Genomic DNA, 17608 nt, shown 5'->3' with positions numbered 1-17608 from the left:
TTTAATGGCCCCTTCCTTACCCCCTCAAACTGAGCCTTGGGTTTGACCCTCCTCACCCTGACTCCTGCTCAGCTTGGTCCTGTTGTGGGAGCTGCAGGGCTGCATTCTGCCACCCAGCTCCCACCACCGGCTAGCTTTACCCGAAATAACAATACACAAACTGTATTCTTTTAAACACTGCTTGGCCCATTATATCTAGCCTCTTCTCGGCTAACTCTCACACCTGGACTAGCCCATTTCTAATAATGTGTGTAGCACCCCAAGGTGCGCTTACTGGGAAGATTCTAGCCTACGTCCATCCTGGGTCGGAGCTTCATTGTCTGCCCGGGAGAGGGGAGCATGGCCTCTGAGCTCACTTCCTCTTCCTCCCAGCATTCTGTTCTGTTTACTCCACACACCTATGTTCTAACCTATAAGATGGGCCAAGGCAGTTTCTTTATTAGCCAATGACCTTCCTCCATCATGGTCCCCAGCGTTCTAGAACCCTGCGGTGTGAAGCTGAACTGGATGGAGCAGAAGAACTTGCTCGTTTCTTCCTGCTTGCCTCTCAGCTCCCAGGAAACAGTGGTTTTCCCCTTTTCTTCTGTCAAAGGAATTTCAGATCTTCAGTCCTGATTGCCCAGGCCAGTTTGGGCTCTAAACTGGGGGAAGTGGCAGCACCTGCTGGTGTACCAGTTCTAGCTGGCACAGTGAAACATGGGTACCCTTAGCTTTCTGGGGCCTTGAGTTCCTTTATCTCCAATTCTAGAGAGGGATCAGGGGACACATTTACATTTCCTCCCTCCATGAAGTATTTTTATTTAATTTTTAAATTTTTATTGTTTGTTTTAAAACAGTGTCTAACTATGTAGACCTGGCTAACCTGGAACTTTCTTTTTTTCTGTTTTTATTACTTTATAAATAATACTGTTCAAAATTTCCACTTCCTCCCCTCCTTCCACTTCCCTCCCACTCACCCTCTCCCCTCCTTCTCCAGTCCTAAGAGAGGGCAGGGTACCCTGCCCTGTGGGATGTCCAAGGCCCTTCCCCCTCCATCCATAGCCCGGAACTTTCTATGTAAACCAGACTGGTCTCAAACGCATAAAGATCTATAGTGATATTTTAATAAATAAAGCTTACCTGAAGATCAGAGGGCAAAACCAAGCCACTAGAAGCCAGGCTGTGGTGTCACACGCCTTTAATCCTAGCACTAAGGGGAATATAAGACGGGAGGAGACAGAGGCTCAGCGCTCAGTCTGCAGCTGCCCAGCCTTGGTAGAGGTAAGACTTCTCTAGCGGCTTGGCTGTTTTGCTTTCCTGACCTTCAGCTAGAACTGCAATATCTGTCTCTGGGTTTTTATTATCTGTGCTACAGAGATCCACCTGCCTCTTTCTCTTAAATGCTGAGACTAACAGCATACCACCCTGTGTGGCCTATTTATTTTGAATTATGTAGTTGTCTGTCCGAGTGCCTGGTGAAGCCAGAAACATCAGGTCCTGGACCTGGATTGGTGGTTGTGAGCCACCTCACGTGTGTGCTGGGAACTGAACCTGGTCCTCAGCAAGAGCAATTCCAGCCCCCAGTACGTGGAGGCAAGAGGATCAGGAGCACATCTTAGGCTATAGTGTGTTCAAGGACAGCCTGGGTACATAAGACGGTTTCAAAAAAGAAAAGACATGAATGTGGTAGTCCACACCTCTAATCCCAGGATTTGAGAGGCAGAGCTAAGATCTCTGTGAGTTCGAGGTTAACCCAGTTTACATAATAGCAGATTCCAGGACTACATAGAAACCCTGCCTTAAAAAGAAAGAAAGAAAGAAAGAAAGAAAGAAAGAAAGAAAGAAAGAAAGAAAGAAAGAAAGAAAGAAAGAGAGTTGTATTTTGCTCTAGCATGGTGGCACAAATCTGAAATCCTACCAGAGGTAGAGACGGGATGATTGACAGTTCAAGACCTTGCCTGAAAATAATGAAGTCTGAGTTAAGAGGCACACCGGCTCTCAGAGTTTGCCTGTGTCAGCCACTCTCAGATAACCACCTGCAGTGTCGCAAGTGCAGTCAGTGCTTAGCCCCGATGTAAAGATGCAGACCTGCCCTCCATGCGAAAAAAATTAAACCTAGCGAGAGAGTTAGGATTGAAGGTGACCATTTAAAGGCATCCGGAATTCCGGATTATGCGGCTTCCTATTGTGTGACCTGAGATACGGTAACTTCCCTCTCCCAGAAAAGTCGGATCCATGGCTGTGCGGAGCTGGAGTCTTGGGCCAGGTTTGGTTCCAGTAACCTGGGCTCTGTGCGGGCTCTCGGGGTGGGTGCAGCGCGAGCTCTATCCTCCGCGCCGGTTGGCGGCGCTCGCGGGCTTGGCGGGGGCGCACGGGCAGCGGTGCTCCGCCCCGCTCCTCTCGGTGTCCGTGGGGCGGGGACAGCACGGCAGCGGCCGCTCAGTGTCGCGGGAGCCGGACCGCGCAGGCCCGTCCCGGCGCCCGGGGGGCGCCATGTGGTTCATGTACGTGCTGAGCTGGCTGTCGCTGTTCATCCAAGTGGCATTCATCACTCTGGCCGTCGGTGAGAGCGCTGACCCGGGCCGCGCGCCCCGGTGCCCCAAGTTGCCAACTGCTGCTGCGCTTTGCAGCTGGGTGCGGGCGACCCCGAGCTGGCCCTGCTGGACCTCGGCCGAACCTTCGGGAGGGGATACGTGGTCTCCGAGGTGCAGCCTTGCTCTCGGGGCCATGGGCTGCCCCCTCTGCCTGTCCCCTCTAGCCGGGGCAGAGAAGGCCCCTGTCTGTGTCACCCGGCTGTGTGGTAGCGTACAGCGCCCGGCCTGTAAGCTAAGTGTTCTGCAGGTATTGATTGAGTGACTGAAGTTAAAGGTTCCTGGGGCAGAGGTTAACCTTATGTTGTGCAGTCAAATCCAGTTTCCCTGCAGCTGTCCTGCCAAAGTTCTAATAGTGCAGACGAGAAGGGCATCACGGGTGCTTTGGCTTCTTCCTGACTTCCTGAAGTCTGGGGAGGGTTGGTGAGGACTGCGGGATGAGCAGGCTGGTGGGAGTGGCCCTCGCTGAACTCTTTCTGTTTGTCCCCTCCTGTGACCCTCACCCCCAATCCACCCTACCCCACCCTCCTCCACCCCTCCCCCGCCAACCCAGCGGCCGGACTCTACTACCTGGCGGAGCTGATAGAGGAGTATACGGTGGCCACCAGCAGAATCATCAAATATATGATCTGGGTAAGTGGCAGCTTTTCCCGGAGTCGCCCAGGGCTTGCTCGTCCTGCCTCAGCAGCAGAAAGTGGCGATTGTTTGGTTTGGAACGACTGTGGTACTGAGAACCCAAACTCCGAGGGTGTCCTTCTTATCTTCCTTTCCCCTGCACGCTACCGCTTGAGTCTGCCCTATGGGGTCCAGATCACGCCTGGCCCTCCATCCTCATGTGGCATGTTTCACAGCCTTACTGCCATTCTTTAAGGTACAGTGGAGCTATTGCAATGACAGACATTTGTGTCTTTGCCTGCACGTGGCTATCTCCCTCTGCGTTTTCTGTCTCCAGCCCCGCGTTCCCAGCCCCAGTTCAGGCCTAGAACTTGCAGCGACATTAAGGACAGTTTGTAATGCCTATTTATTCCCCTCTCTCTAATTAGAGTGATTTGTCCTAAGGGAGCACGCCTGGCTCTTTCTCTTGCCTCATGGGAGTCTTCTTTTCCTGAAGACTTTGTCCCTGCCCCTGCTAGCGAGGCTGTAGGAAGACTTTTCCCCAGTAGCTATGAGGAAGGCCGAGGCTGCTGTGGCAATGTGTGTGGACAGAAAAGATCTTCACCTTTCCCTCACCTACCGTCTGCAGCTACTTGCCTTCTGAACATAGCCTGGGGTTGGAGTTTGTGTGCAGGCAGAGCCTCAGCCGGTTCATTGGCTCAGGCTGTGGGTGTGGTTGGTATAGCAATTAGACCTTTCGTCACTGACAACTGAAGCCTTTCTCAGACTGCCCGCTGGATTCATGACTGAATTAACGTAATTGATTCAGTAGCAGTAGCTCGTGCTCAGCATTCAAGGAAATATGAAATGGGGATAGAGGGTGGTGGGCATGCATGCGGCCTTTGGTCGGGTCCCCAGCTCCAACAATAACATAAGAACTGTAAAGACTAGGATAGTGGTCGACTGTGAGCTCTGTCATGCAGAGGGATGGGTATGTGTGGGGTGCTGTGGAAGATGCTTCTCTGCCTTTGGAGCACAGTCAAACATCTCTTAGAAGTGACCTTCAAAGATGGCACCTTTTGACAGCTGAGTGTGGCCGTGGAGGTGACTGTGAACCGAGAAAGCCAGTCTGTGTGTGGTGCTTTCCAGAGCAGGCTGGGGCTGGGACTGCAGGGGACCCGAAGGTCCCCCGCAGCAAGCACCTCTGCCTGTTTCAGTTCTCCACAGCGGTCCTGATCGGCCTCTACGTCTTTGAGCACTTCCCCACCGGCATGATTGGCATGGGCCTTTTCACCAACCTCGTCTACTTTGGCCTCCTCCAGACCTTCCCTTTCATCATGCTGACATCACCTAACTTCATCCTGTCATGCGGTGAGAGGGGACAAGCAGAGAGGACTTGATGTGATTGGATGTGGGCCTTCCATCCCAGACACTGAAGGGGATTCTGAGAAGGGGAGCTGCTAAGAAGCCATTGAGGTCATCAAGGAGGCCAGTCTGCCTGAGAAAAATGGCTTTTTATTACTGAGGACCCTAGAAGCTGTGGCCCAGGGCCCAGCCCTTATCAAGGGAGGGGCTCCAGCCAGGAGGACCTTGACAAAAAGGCAAATTAGATTGTGCCATCAGAGAAGGCACATTCCAAGCTGAGTAATTCTCACCTTTAAGAAATCACTTGGTCCCTTTGAGAAGCATGGAGCCTGCTCGGCAGGTTCAGAAGTTTCCAGTGCCTCAGGCTGGGGTCCTGCCTTCATGCCTTGCCCCCAACACTACTTCCTGTCCCTGAAAAGTCATGTCTCATGCCTGGGCCTTAGCTATTTTGTAGACGCAGTTGATTCATGTTCATGAGAAAGGTTTTAGAGAGTGGTTATAGGCACTGCTGGTTCTCCTCGCCATAGCCTGTTCAAGATGGCAAGTGGTGTGAGACCTGCTTTAGTGTTACATTTTTGGGTCACACTGGGGGAAATTCTGAATGTTATCCACAGAAGGGCAGATTGTTAGAGATGGGCATCTCTCGATGCCAGGAGTGGTTTTACCTCAGAATTTGTTCAGTCCAGGTCCCTTGTGTGCCAGAGGAGCTCTGGTCACCAGAAGGCTCCTCTGGCTTTGGGGCATCACTTCCTCGGCCTGCCGTTTGGATGCCCGAGTGAGGTTTTTGAGGCTCTAGACTGTTGTCTAGCATCCCATTGCCTTGTGTGACATAGCAGAGTGTTGTCTTCATGGTGAAGGGGAACACAGAGGCATTAAGTTGTGAGGTGGGTATGGGGGTTGTGGTCTTTCTGGTGCCTGCCCTCCACCCTGCCACAAAGCTGGCCTTCATGCCCCTGAGCAGCTGTCCCCTTGCTTGCTCTGTCATGAGCTGGTATACACGAGGAAATAGTGTATGCGTCCAGAGCGCACCAGTATTGACTGGTGTGTCTCTTTGCAGCCTAGCTTTCCAAGGAACCCTGACTGTCAGAGAGCAGCCAACCCATGCTCTCCCCTCACCTGCCGCTCTTGGGAGAGCAACGGCGTGGTCATAGATTATGTAACACGAAAAACTTATTTTTATAACATGCTAGAATGTTCCAGTCTACCTTCTGGTTCTATTCCTGCTGCCTTCTACAGTGAAAAAGTTGGGACTGAACACCCGTTCTTAACAGATATAACAGATGTTGTGGGCCTTCTGGACTTGGTGACCACACAGTGACCAGACTCTCCATCCCCACAGGGCTAGTGGTGGTGAACCATTACCTGGCATTTCAGTTTTTTGCGGAAGAATATTATCCTTTCTCTGAGGTAAGATGCACCCAGTGTCTAGCATGTCTGCGCATAGTGGCGGAGATGGGGGAGTGAAGGGACTTACATGATCTGCTTTGTGAATGTTGCTGTGATCCAAAACTGGCTCCATCCAGGAACCATGTTTCTTACAAACGAAAAAACTTATGATTTTGGAAGGTGGGGTGTCTGAGGAATAGAAGGGATCCCTTTGGCTGAGGTAGGAGAACACTGATCCCCACCTCTCCTGCCGTCATGAGTACTTTGGGTGCCCCAATAAGGTTCAAGTTCAAGAGGGGCACAGGCCAGCCCATGAGACTCAGACCTTACAAGGCAGGACTGAGTGACAACTCCCTAGCCCCCAGCTCCATCAGTTCCTGCCCAGGTTTCCTCCTCCTTGAAACCCCAGAGAAGAACAGTGTCACTTTGGGGAGGGGCTGTGTTCAGTCTCAGCTGGACTTCCCCTGGGGGCTAGCCCTGCAGGGGTGGGGTGGGCTCTCCCAGCTCAGTTTCTCTGTTCCCAGGTCCTGGCCTACTTCACATTCTGCCTGTGGATAATCCCGTTTGCGTTCTTCGTGTCACTTTCGGCTGGGGACAATGTCCTGCCCTCCACCATGCAGCCAGGAGGTGAGGAAAGGCCTGTTAGGTCAGGCTGGGGGGGACTGGCACCAGCACTGAGCGTGCACCCTGGGGCTCTGGGTGGTGAGAGCTGCATTCATATACACGCCCATGCACACTGTCTCCCTGCCTTGTGTTCCCACAGACGACGTGGTCTCCAATTACTTCACCAAAGGCAAGCGAGGCAAGCGCTTAGGCATCCTGGTTGTCTTCTCCTTCATCAAAGAGGCCATCCTACCCAGTCGGCAGAAGATATACTGACCCTCTGGGGAGGGCATGTGGGGGCAAGACCAGTAGAGCCAGGCCTCGGGGCTGCTGGGCGGATAGTGCCTGGGAGCCTGGAGGGTGTCTTCTGCCAGCCCAGGTTTCCCTCCCCCTCTGTTCAGAAGCCCCATCTCCAGGGAACCCTCTTCAGGGGGCTTGAATGCTGCCAGGGGCACCAGAGCGGGTAGCAGAGCCTGCTTTGCCAGGAGGCTATGTCCCCAGCCCTCCCCTTCCCAGAGTCGGGTCTGGCTCAGATGGGGCAGGCAGGGAAGGGTCTATGGAGCTGAGGAACGGACAGCAAGTTCTCGGGCAGGTGACCATAGGGAAGAGCTGAGGGCTGGCACTTACAGGAAAAGTGCATTTTGCTGAATTGTGGGTCTTGTCCAATGCTGATTCCCCTTTGAATAAAGATTCTAGATGGCACTGTTTGCCTTAACACCCCAGGAGTTCATCTTCCTCTGCCTGCTAACCTTCTGCCTAGATTGGGCTAGCCTTCTACTCCAGGGACTCCTCTTCTGCCTCTTGCCCTTCTGAAGAAATTCTTGTGTCCATAAGTGGGAAGGCAATAGAGATGAGGGTGAGTGGATAGAGACACTTCCTGAGACTCCTTCCTCTTTCCATGACTTCCTTCCTCAGACTGTGACAGTCCAGATGGGAGGGAGCAGAAATGGTTTGTGGAAGGTTAGAGATGCAGAAGACTGTCTACAGTTTGCTATTTATGTCTTCCTTTGAGGAAAAGGAGAGCTTTCTTGGTGAATTCTATCTCAGGCTCAATGAGAAAAAAAAATAAAAAATTGGCTTCAAGGCAGCCTAGGCTGTGGCCTGTTTCTTGAGAAATGGGATTGGGAGAGGCTGCCGCTCAGAGCACACAGGCCTCATACTCCTGTACTTCTGGCTTCTGGAGGGATGTGAGCTCTGCCTTCTAAGAAGGTGGGCCCCATCCTGGGCACAGACCAGCATCTGTTGACCTTGCGCTCCAACTACAGTGCCTTGCAAGGGCTCAGCTTCATGGAATGAAGGCCCCACAAGAGTTGCCATTGGCCAAATCCCATACCTCGCAGCGAGTCTGGCAGGTGCCCAGATGGACAGGTTTGTGAACATCTGCCTCATGCATGCATCCTTCATCTCCTTGGTTCTGCATTTCTGTTGAGTCTCACCCTGAATTTTGTGCTGCGGCCACTGGTGAGAACGCCAGACCTATTTCTGCCACTCGGGTGGGTGAAGGTACAGGACCCAAGGCTGCTGCTCCTCAGCGGCCTGAGACTGGCCCCACTTGGCCTTGCCATCCACTTTATCTTTGTTCATCCTACCTGCTGGCTAAGGCTTTCCCAGGCCAGCCCTGGTGGAGCCATCACGTGTTACCTACTGGATCCTGGGGTAGCTGCCACAGCTGATGGTCTACCTCTTGACTCACACTTCCCTGGCACTTCTGTGGCTGTCTGTCCCTTTACCTCTCTGTCCTTTCGGTCTCTATATAGGCTTCTCATTGCCCTGTACACAGAGTTGCTTTTTTTGGCTGTGTTGTGAATTGCCCGAGGAAGTCCAGCCATGCTGGTGCCTTTAGGGACACCTTCAGCCCTAATTCCTCTATTAACTTCTCAGCCACAGTTCTGCTGCCTTCTGGGCACAGAAACCATTCGACCTCAAAATCTGCTCTGTTCACCTGCTTTTCTAGTACCTGCCCTGGTCCCAGGACGGCTCAGGAGCCAGGCAGGATCTTGCATCCTCTTTCTGCCCTACATCCAGTCTATTCTTAGTGTCTCTGGCTTGGAGTCGCTCCTGCCGTTGTCTTTCAGCTAGTTTGTGTGGACAGCCTCCCGTGTTCCTCTAGCCTGTGGCCAGCTGGAGTAGTTTTTCTGAAATGCACAATTGGCCAGTCTTTCCTGGCCTCAAGGCTTTTCCCCAGCTCTCCACTGCCCTCAGGATAAAGTCCAGACTCCTTAGCATGGTGAGGTTCCTGGTGTCTTGGTCCCTACTGGCCTCATCACTTGACTTGTACTCTGGGCCTCAGCCTCCTGTCTGCAGAGACCATGGCTCTCTTGCCACCCTGGTACCCTTCCTGCTACTCACTTTGGTAGTTGGCCACTTTTCCACTTAGATTTTATTTCCTCCAGGGGGCCATGAATGTCCCCTCTCCTCTCCTAACCCCAGCCGCCATACAGATCCCTCTAGGCTCACTGGCCTGTGGTATGGTCTGTTTCCCCTCTAGACTGGAAGCTCCTTGAGGGCAGGGAAGCCTTTGGAGTTTTGTTATCAGCTACCTGATTTTGGCACCTGGCCCATGGAAAGCACTCAATAAACGTTTTGTTTAAAGAGTCAGTTGTAGTGTGTGATGGGAGCATGGGGTCCAGGGTGGCTTCCTGGACAGGTCTCACATCAAAGCCACAGGTGGTCATCTCTTGGCAGAAGCGCTGCCTGGCCTCCTAAAACTGCGGCCTCATACATCTCGGGGGGCCAGGAGCAAGGGGGCAGTGGCCATGGGCAGAGAAGCCTGTACTGGATAGCACACTTGCTTTCCCATCCCCAGTCAGGGTCTGCAACAGGGAGGAAGGAAAGGTGGCAGGATTCCTAGGGGCGCCCTGTCTTGGAAGCCTTGTTCCTCATGTGCTAGGGGTGGGTTAAGGTAGAGCAGTGAGCCCCAGGAATTACTGACCCTCTATTCTGAATCTCACTGCTCTCTCTGGATGTCCTTGTCCCAGGGAGCCAGGCAATTTCTCTGCAGAGAAAAGGGAAGCCTAGGATGCTCTTAGGAGGAGGGAGTTAGGGGTGGCTCCTGCCCTTGGGCTTGGGAATGAATTCCATGGGTATTCCCCCAGTCCTTTCTGCCACAATATGAATCTTAACTCTTCACCTTCACCAGGAGGTTTCCGAAACAACTTTATGTGAGAACTCCCTTGGAGAGCGGGGCCACTCCAGTCCGGCTAGCTTCCAGGGTAGCCAGGAAAGGTTCATCAAATGTATCACGCAGGCTCATAGCCAGTGTGTTGGTAGAGGTATCTCCCAAATGCCGTTTCTGGGGCACTTTGAGGATGTCAACTGGATACAAGCCCTGGGGCACTTTGATCCTGTAGGGTGTAGCCCCTGGGTATAGTGCCCGGACCATCAACTCAAACGGCAGCTGGGGTACAGGCGTCACCAAGTGATTGTCCACTGTGCGCAGGCATGCACCTCCGAGGGAGTTGGGAGTCACCTGCAGGAATCTGCCGAAGTCATGCTCCCTACAGGGCTCTGGGTGCACACCCAGGCGTATACCTTGAGGGAAGCCAATTTCTGTGGTTGGGGACCTGGCGGGATTATTGCTAAAATTCCACAACTTGGGCCGACTGAAGGTGGTGGTCTGCTTATAGACGGGCTTCGGCAGCACCACAGGCAAGGGCAGGCTTTGCAGTTGAGCTTCTACGGAAGGATAGGACAGGAAGCTCTTGGCAGTCTGGGGTCTTAGAGTCTTGGAGAGGATCAGTGACCAAGGTCGGACACCAGCCTTTTGCTTGGGGTCAGCGGAGCTCTGGGGCCGGCTCAGCCCCTTGCCTTGGAGCCATGCTCTGAAGTGAGCCTCCCTCCGGATTCGTTGTTCTTTCTGCAACAACGAAGGACACAGTGCAGTGGGGCCTCCTTATGGACAGAAGACCCTGTGGCTAATGCCCTGAGAAACCTCAGGCCTAGTGCGCAGATCGCTGCTTTATGGGAGCCTTGTTCAGATAGAAAAAGCATCCCTTGTTCTGACCGAGCTCCCAAGCTGTGGAGGAGACAAAGACTTTCAAAGGAGACCTCCAGCTTGAAGACAAAGACATAGTTCCTCCCTAAGGACAACGTCAAGTTTGCAGGTCTCACTTCCCAGAGGTAGCTCCAATCTCGAGACATTCCTACCTTCAGATGGTTCTGGTTTGTCCCCAGAAGGGGAAAAGAGGAAGGGTTGGGAGGTCTGGCATTGAATGAAAGTAATGAAGTTAGACAGGCTTCTGGGGAGTGACATCCAGGAGGATAGAGTGACCTAGAGGCTGGACTGGGTGGTGAGGACTCAGCCAGAGTTCTGTCTTTACCACCCCAGCACTGAAACTTTCACTTGTGGGAATGTCCCCACCCCTATTATCTCAGTGTCTCACTCTTACACAGTTGCTAAGTAACCAGGCGCTTTGGAGATTGACCCAGCTCCAGAGGCCTACTCTGATTAGGCTAAGCCAGGAGTCCTAATTCCGTCAGCCTTGCCCAGTCCTAAGTCAGGTAGCATCTGGCTTGCTTTTTGTTCTAGTCATTGGAAGAAGAGTGGTCATGTGACTCACTGAGGCCAACAAGAGGATCTTGAGTGGAGGTCTGTGGGGAGCTGCTGAATAGGGGTTAGGGCGACAGAAAACCTGATAGCTGTAAGGGCTGGGTGACACAGGCAAGGAGGACGCCGTGAAGAGCGGCACAGCTGGGACACCTGGAGAAGTACAACAGTGGCCGGGCCACCTAAGAATCTATGCTCTTGAGTTTGAGGCCAACCTGGCCTACAGAGCAAGAGAAAAGAAGAGGAGGGAGGGGGGAAGAAGGGAGCGAGGAGGAGGAGGAGGAGGGGATGAAGAGAGGAAGGAAGGAAGGGAGGGAGGGAGGGAGGGAGGGAGGGAGGAAGGAAGGAATCCAAGCTCTTTCTAAGGTTCCTGTTTGAATGTTCTATGTTCCACGGTTATATCTGGTTGAACCCTTCCTTGCCAAAGTGCTTCACTGGGCTGGACCTTTGCCAAACCTCTAGTCTGTCCATCTCCATCCAACTGATACTTGATTCCCAAATTTTCTATTTTCTGCCTCCATGATGTTCCTGTGTGCCCCACGTACTCTGAACAGCAATTCCTTCTGCGGGTTCCCTACTCCATATGGACAATAGATGCCTGCCCATCTTCAGAGACACCTCCTTGGCCTCCCCTCAGGCACCCTTATCAACTCTCCCCCAGGAGCCTAACTTGCTTTTCCCTAGCACCTAAGCTCCTTGAGTAGGAACCACACCTTGCTGCTGGACTTGCAGGGCCTGGCAGGAGCCTAGTGTACAGTTCAGGGCAGGATATCTGAATGCCCATAATTCAGGCTGCATCTGCTTTCTGGCACAGGACAGGACCTTTGGCCTAAAGGAGTGGTTAATGAGGGAGGGTGGGGGGGGCCGGGGTTTCTTCTGTGGAGGAGTATTGCAGCTGCTCCTCTCAATTGGTATAGCAGGGCCCAGCTCCCTGGGAAGGAGAGCTCTGCCTTACTTGATATTCAGTCAGGTAGCGGCACTCCAAAATGGTCAGCTTCTCCTTCAGGGTCTTCAGTTTCCCCATCTCTCGGGCAAAGTCCTTCTTGTCCTGTTTCCACATGGCATCCTTCAAGAACCTGGCACCAAGGTGGGGGTGTGGCATATTACAAAAGCAGGGCTTCCCTCAGAGGGTGGGGCACTGAGGGCCAGGGTGGAATGGGAGGAATTGCCAGGGCAGAGAAGAGCAAGGCACCCCAATGCTATGCCTAGGGGCCCTTTGAAAGAGATGTCTGATGGCCTTGGAGAGTTGGGGGAGGGGAAAGGCAAAGAAGGAAGGCAATGTTCAATCTAAAGGGGCAAGGTCAGGCCAAATTCATGTAGACAATATCCTGCATGGGGCCTCTTTCCCAGACTTACCCGACTGCCACCTGGCTTCCTCAGCCCTCCCCCTGGAGGCTCAGCCATAGGGAAGGACCTTGCCAGAAGCAGCAGCAGCTGGAGTGGTTGTCATAGGCTCACCGGGCACAGTTGCGGTGGTTCCATAGTCTGCAGTAGTCGACGGGCTTGTAGCCCATGGCATCTTGGGCATGCACATTGGCTCCATTCTTCACCAGGACCTTCATACATCCCAGCAGGCCATTGCGGGCAGCCAGGTGCAGGGGTGTGAGGCCATGGCATGTCTGACTGTGAGGTATATCACAGGGTAAAGGGCAAAGGGAGGGGTAAAGGCATCAGATAGGTAGGGAAGCCAGCTTCCAGTGTCCACTCTGCCACTACCATGAGGGATCCGGTCCATAACCCAGCTCCTCTTCGGGCCTCAAGTTCCTCTTCTCTAGAAGGAGGGACAGACTAGCATGAACAGTGCAGACCTAAGGATGGGATGTGTTTGGATGTGAGAGCTAGGAGCTGCCTGGAGGCTCTCTGGGTTGTTCAGGGTCACCAATCTCATCCACTGTTATCTGATTTTTGAGACAAGGTCTCTCATGGTATAGTCTGATGTCGAATTTGTTATGTGTCCAAGGATGATCTTGAACTCCTCATCCTCCTCTCTCCTTCTCCTTAGTGCCGAGCGTAGAGAGCTATGTACCACCAAGTCTGACTCCTCCTTGGCTTTTGGTAAAATTGGCTCACTTGGTCCTCAGATTGAAGTTAATTTTAATGTGTGTGCTGTGCGTATGTGTGTATGCATGCTCCGTGTGTGTGTATCTGCGTGTGGAGGTCAGAGGTTGACACTTGGGTGTCTTCCTTTTCCTCTGTGATCCTCCACCTTATATGCAGAGGCACAGACTCTCTCACTTGAACTCAGAGCACATAGCTCTGCTGGTCTAGCTAGCCATCTTGCTCAGGATTTCTTGTTTCTGTCTCCCAAGGACTGGAATTACAGGAGTGTCACCATGCCCCGCTGGCATTTACATGGATACTAAGGATTTGAACTCAGGCCCTCACACTTGTACAACAGGTGCTTTATCCATTGAGCTATCTTTCCAATCTCTATATGTGATGTGGGAGTGTCATCTATCAGTCTGTTGATTTCATTGGTTAAGCAATAAAGAAACTGCTTGGCCCTGATAGGTTAAAACATAGGTGGGTGGAGTAAACAGAACAAAATGCTGGGAGGAAGAGGAAGTGAGCTCAGAGCCATGCTCCGCTCTCCTGGGCAGACGCGATTCAGCTCCAACCCAGGATGGACGTAGGCTAGAATCTTCCTGGTAAGCGCACCTTGGGGTGCTACACAGATGATTAGAAATGGGCTAAATTAATATGTGAGAATTAGCCTAGAAGAGGCTAGATAGAAATGGGCCAAGCAGTGTTTAAATGAATACAGTTTGTGTGTTGTTATTTCGGGCATAAGCTAGCAGGCGGCCCGGGTGCTGGGGACGCAGCCCCGCCGCTCTTATTACAACATATATGTTGTAATTAAATGTCACCTCCTGGGGCTGGGGATGCACTTCCTTAGATAGAATGCTTGCCTAGCGTATGTAAAGCCCTAGGTTCAACCCCAGCACCGATTCAAACCAGGTGTGACGATGTCTACCTGTGATCCTAGCACCTAGGAAGTGGAGGCATGAGAATCAGAAGTTCAAGATCCTCCTTGGCTATCATAGCCAGTTTGAGGGTAGCCTGGACTACATGAGACACTGCCAGCTTCTTAGAGGTTGTTGCTTCTTTTAGATAGACCCCTTCCTGGTGCTTCCGCCCATCACCCCATTGTTTTCTTCCTAGCCAAGCTCTCGGTATTCTGTCCATTCATTCAGTTTGTCACTCTGTAGTCACTAGAAAGTCTGCTCTGTGAGGGCAGGCCTGGGTTCCCTGTGTTTGTTGCTGTGCTCCCAGCGTGGGTGTGGTGCTGAGTAGCACACAGTGAAGGCTAGGCAGTCTCTGGTACATCGTGCTTGTCCCAAAAATAGAGCTGGAAAGGTGGCTTCAGAAAATATACTGAGCTTGCAGAGGATCCAAGGTTGGTTCCCCTGCCACACACACCACATATAACTCCAACTCCTTTATCATAAAAGCCTTGTTGCATGGGCACATTCGTCCTCCCAATCTCAACCCTGACAGCCAGTTCCCAAACCAAGCTACAAACTAGAAATATCTGGGGTTCGTAAAGGCTTCCGTGAGGCCCCACAGTGTACACCTGAGTGTGGGGACTAGGACTTTGAGGCTGAGAGGTTGAGTAACTTGCCCGCGGTTTGCCTGAGCCAAATTTCTGGGAATTAGATCTGCCTTCTCAGGAGGCTCAGCCTCTTAAGAACCAGGATGCTAAGTGGGCTCCCTAACTGCTTTCTCCAGACAGGAATCCTTGTCCTTCCCAGAATCCCTCATCTGGGCCTGCAAGACTCCACCTGCCTGGCGACCCAGAGTCCCAAGTGTCTCTCCTACAGCAGGCTGGACTTACGAGTTGATGGCTGCCCCTTTCTTAAGCAGGTAGTCAATGCAGGGGATGGTGTCCGACTTCTTGTTCTTATGGATGACTAGGTGCAGGGGCGTCTGGCCTTTGTTAGTAGGCAGATCCACGGGAAACTTATACTCTTCTACCAGGACCTGAAGGCAGGAAAGCTTTTTCTGCTGGGCTGCGAAGTGGATGGCGGTGAAGCCCTGTGGAGTGGAGCACGCAGGAGAAGGCTCAACAGGATTGGGTAGGGGCCACAACCCCGCCTCTGTCTTGGGGTTGCCCTCTTTGTTCCCTGTGTCCCTGGAGGTACTGACAGCCCTTCATCCCCTAGCCCCTGTTTCTATGAATGGGTAATTAGGACCAAAGGCATAGGACTTCCTCGGGTGTTGGGGAGTTTCAGTCCCTGCCTCCACGCTACACGCTTTACCTTGTCGTCGGCTATGACCTCCCTGTGCTCCCGATTTAGACAGAACCGAAGCCAGTCCACATTGCCTACCGAGGCTGCGAACAACTCAGAGTTACTCGTAATCACTTTATGGTCCAACGACTCTGAAGGACTAGAATCGGACGGGCGAGGGTGAGAAGGAGAACTGGGACCTCCCTGGGCTTCCCCGTCGCCCACAAACCCGCGTGCCTGCCCACCTGAGGGACGAGGACTCCGGATCACTGCTTGCAGCCTTGGGCAAGGTGTGTTCTGTCTGCGGCATGCTGCTCGGTGCAGGGGAGCCGGACTGCTCTTCTCTGCCCAAGCTCCCTCCCGGACTGCTCTTCTCTGCCCAAGCTCCCTCCGGAACCTAAGGCCCTAGTCCTGCGTTGCACAGGGGCGATGCGCACAACTGGCGCGCGGGCATTGGAACTACGGTGCACACAAGGCTGACAAGGCTGCGAGGGGCAGCACATGCGACCTGCCCCTGTTCCCGGTCCCGTGCCTCCACTGCGTTTGGTCCCAGGCAGGACTTGCAGGAGGGACGGAGCCCGCAAGCCTGGAAACTCTGCACCCTGGCTCACTACACGCTTAGCCTATATTGGAATCACATAGGGATGAAACGGAAAGTGCGATTGGGAAATGGAGTGTGGCCATTTCTGTCCATAGAAAGTAGGGCCGGGTGTCACACGCACACATAGTGCGTCTGTATTTGAAGTTGCATTATGAACTAGCTACCCTTGCATTCCCACACACTAAATTATTACGTCCCAGCAGCATAATGGGCAACCGCTGCGTCACACAGGCTGCCCATAGCAGAACTGTTCCAGTCTGTTTCTTTTCTTGGGAAACGGGAGGATGGAGAGTTCCAGGGTAGCCTGTGCTACACAATCAGATCTTATCTCCAAAACAGTTCCAGGCATGGTGGTGTAAGCCTGGGACTCTGCACTCCAGAGTTAGCATTATTAGAACACGGTAGACACTAGGAGGAGAAGCCCATTTGGGGCAAGTGGGTTCCTGTGATGTGCCTTTGGAGTATATGTGTGCCCCAGAAAAACTGAAGGAGCAGAGGTACCTTAAAATGTGCAGAGGTCCAAAACAGAGATTCTCTGGGCTAGGGGTATGGCTCAGGAGTTAAGAGCACTTGCTGATCTTTCAGAGGGGATCCATTCGGTTGCCAGCACCCATCATGATGGCTCATAATCACCCGGAGCTCCAGTTCCAGGATGTCCGATGCTATCTTCTGATGTCTAAGGGCATCAGGTATGTAAGTGGCGCACATAACATGCAAGCAAAACACTCATGCGCGTAAAGTAAATCTAATTTTTAAAAAGAATTTCCTGCAATGTACATTATATTGCTAAGCCATGTGATGTTTAAGTTGTTGAAAGTGGACTCTGGGAGGGAAAGCGACCTTCCTGTTCCAGACTCCAGTATGTTTGCTTTAAATGTTTTGGGACTGGAGACATCTTTCAGCAGTTAAGAGCATTGCTGACTTTCTAGAAGACCTAGGTTTGGCTCCCAGCACCCACATAGCAGCTTACAACTGTCTGTAACTCCAGTTCCAGGGAATCTGATGCCCCCCTTCTGGCCTCCCCAAACACCAGGCACACATGTGGTGCACACATATGCATGCAGGCAAAACATCCATCCATATAAAAATTAAAAATAAATTTAAATAATGATAATAATAATAATAATAATAATAATAATAATAATAATAATAATAGTTCTCTGTAACATGAGGGCTAGCTTGTTGGGGTTTCTGTCCCGCCCGGTACCCCACAGCTGGTAAGTCCCAAAGAAAATCACACACAGGTCTACATAGGTTATAAACTGATTGGCCCATTAGCTCAGGCTTCTTATTAGCTCTTGTAGCTTATATTAACCCACTGTTCTTTTTTTATAATGTTTTCTTTTTTAAAATTTGTTATTTATTATGTATACGATATTCTGTCTGTGTGTATGCCTGCAGGCCAGAAGAGGGCACCAGACCTCATTACAGATGGTTGTGAACCACCATATGGTTGCTGGGAATTGAACTCAGGACCTTAGGAAGTGCAGGCAATGCTCTTAACCTCTGAGCCATCTCTCCAGCCCCCTAACCCACTGTTCTTATCTATGCTAGCCACATGGCTTGGTACCTTTCACAGCGGGGGCAGGTCACATGTTGCTTTTTCAGTGGTCTGGGCTGGACTGCAAGGAATGGGCTTCCTCCTTCCTAGCATTCTCCTGTTCTCATGGCCCTGCCTCTACTTCCTGTCTGGTTGACTCACCTATACTTCCTG

General features: G+C 52.2%; 2 protein-coding genes across 3 annotated transcripts; one reads left to right on the top strand and one right to left on the bottom strand.

Moving 5' to 3' along the window:
* The first annotated feature begins 2037 nt into the window (after positions 1-2037).
* Positions 2038-9112, top strand: Tex261 (testis expressed 261). 2 transcript variants are annotated; one of them, XM_075983618.1, is made up of 6 exons: positions 2038-2245; positions 3124-3203; positions 4382-4535; positions 5869-5936; positions 6440-6542; positions 6679-9112. In XM_075983618.1, exons 1-6 carry the CDS (start codon positions 2215-2217, stop codon positions 6792-6794), a joined length of 552 nt encoding a protein of 183 aa, XP_075839733.1. In that variant the 5' UTR covers positions 2038-2214; the 3' UTR covers positions 6795-9112. The 2 variants fall into 2 exon arrangements, with proteins under 2 accessions (XP_075839733.1, XP_075839735.1); XM_075983620.1 differs by lacking the exon at positions 2038-2245 and adding an exon at positions 2379-2542.
* A 563-nt stretch (positions 9113-9675) lies between these two features.
* Positions 9676-15603, bottom strand: Ankrd53 (ankyrin repeat domain 53). Its single transcript, XM_075981870.1, has 6 exons — positions 15539-15603; positions 15324-15453; positions 14900-15099; positions 12523-12687; positions 12020-12140; positions 9676-10374 (listed from the first exon to the last, which is right to left on the bottom strand). The coding sequence occupies exons 1-6, from the start codon at positions 15601-15603 to the stop codon at positions 9676-9678; spliced, it is 1380 nt and encodes a 459-aa protein (XP_075837985.1).
* Positions 15604-17608: the final 2005 nt, after the last annotated feature.

This window comes from Microtus pennsylvanicus, chromosome 8 (assembly GCF_037038515.1).
Source record: "Microtus pennsylvanicus isolate mMicPen1 chromosome 8, mMicPen1.hap1, whole genome shotgun sequence".
Classification (NCBI taxonomy): Eukaryota; Metazoa; Chordata; class Mammalia; order Rodentia; family Cricetidae; genus Microtus; species Microtus pennsylvanicus.
This window is presented reverse-complemented; position numbering and strand designations above follow the sequence as displayed.

Bases quoted from the DNA above. Each gene is read 5' to 3' on its own strand.
- Ankrd53 (XM_075981870.1), bottom strand. From the start codon at position 15,603: ATGCCGCAGACAGAACACACCTTGCCCAAGGCTGCAAGCAGTGATCCG. The intron at 12,141-12,522 runs GTGAGCCTATGA...CCTTGGTGCCAG, and splicing joins AACCACCGCAACTGTGCCCG to GTTCTTGAAGGATGCCATGT. The intron at 10,375-12,019 runs GTAAGGCAGAGC...TCGTTGTTGCAG, and splicing joins GCTACCTGACTGAATATCAA to AAAGAACAACGAATCCGGAG.
- Tex261 (XM_075983620.1), top strand. From the start codon at position 2,473: ATGTGGTTCATGTACGTGCTGAGCTGGCTGTCGCTGTTCATCCAAGTG. The intron at 2,543-3,123 runs GTGAGAGCGCTG...CCGCCAACCCAG, and splicing joins ATTCATCACTCTGGCCGTCG to CGGCCGGACTCTACTACCTG. The intron at 6,543-6,678 runs GTGAGGAAAGGC...GTGTTCCCACAG, and splicing joins CTCCACCATGCAGCCAGGAG to ACGACGTGGTCTCCAATTAC.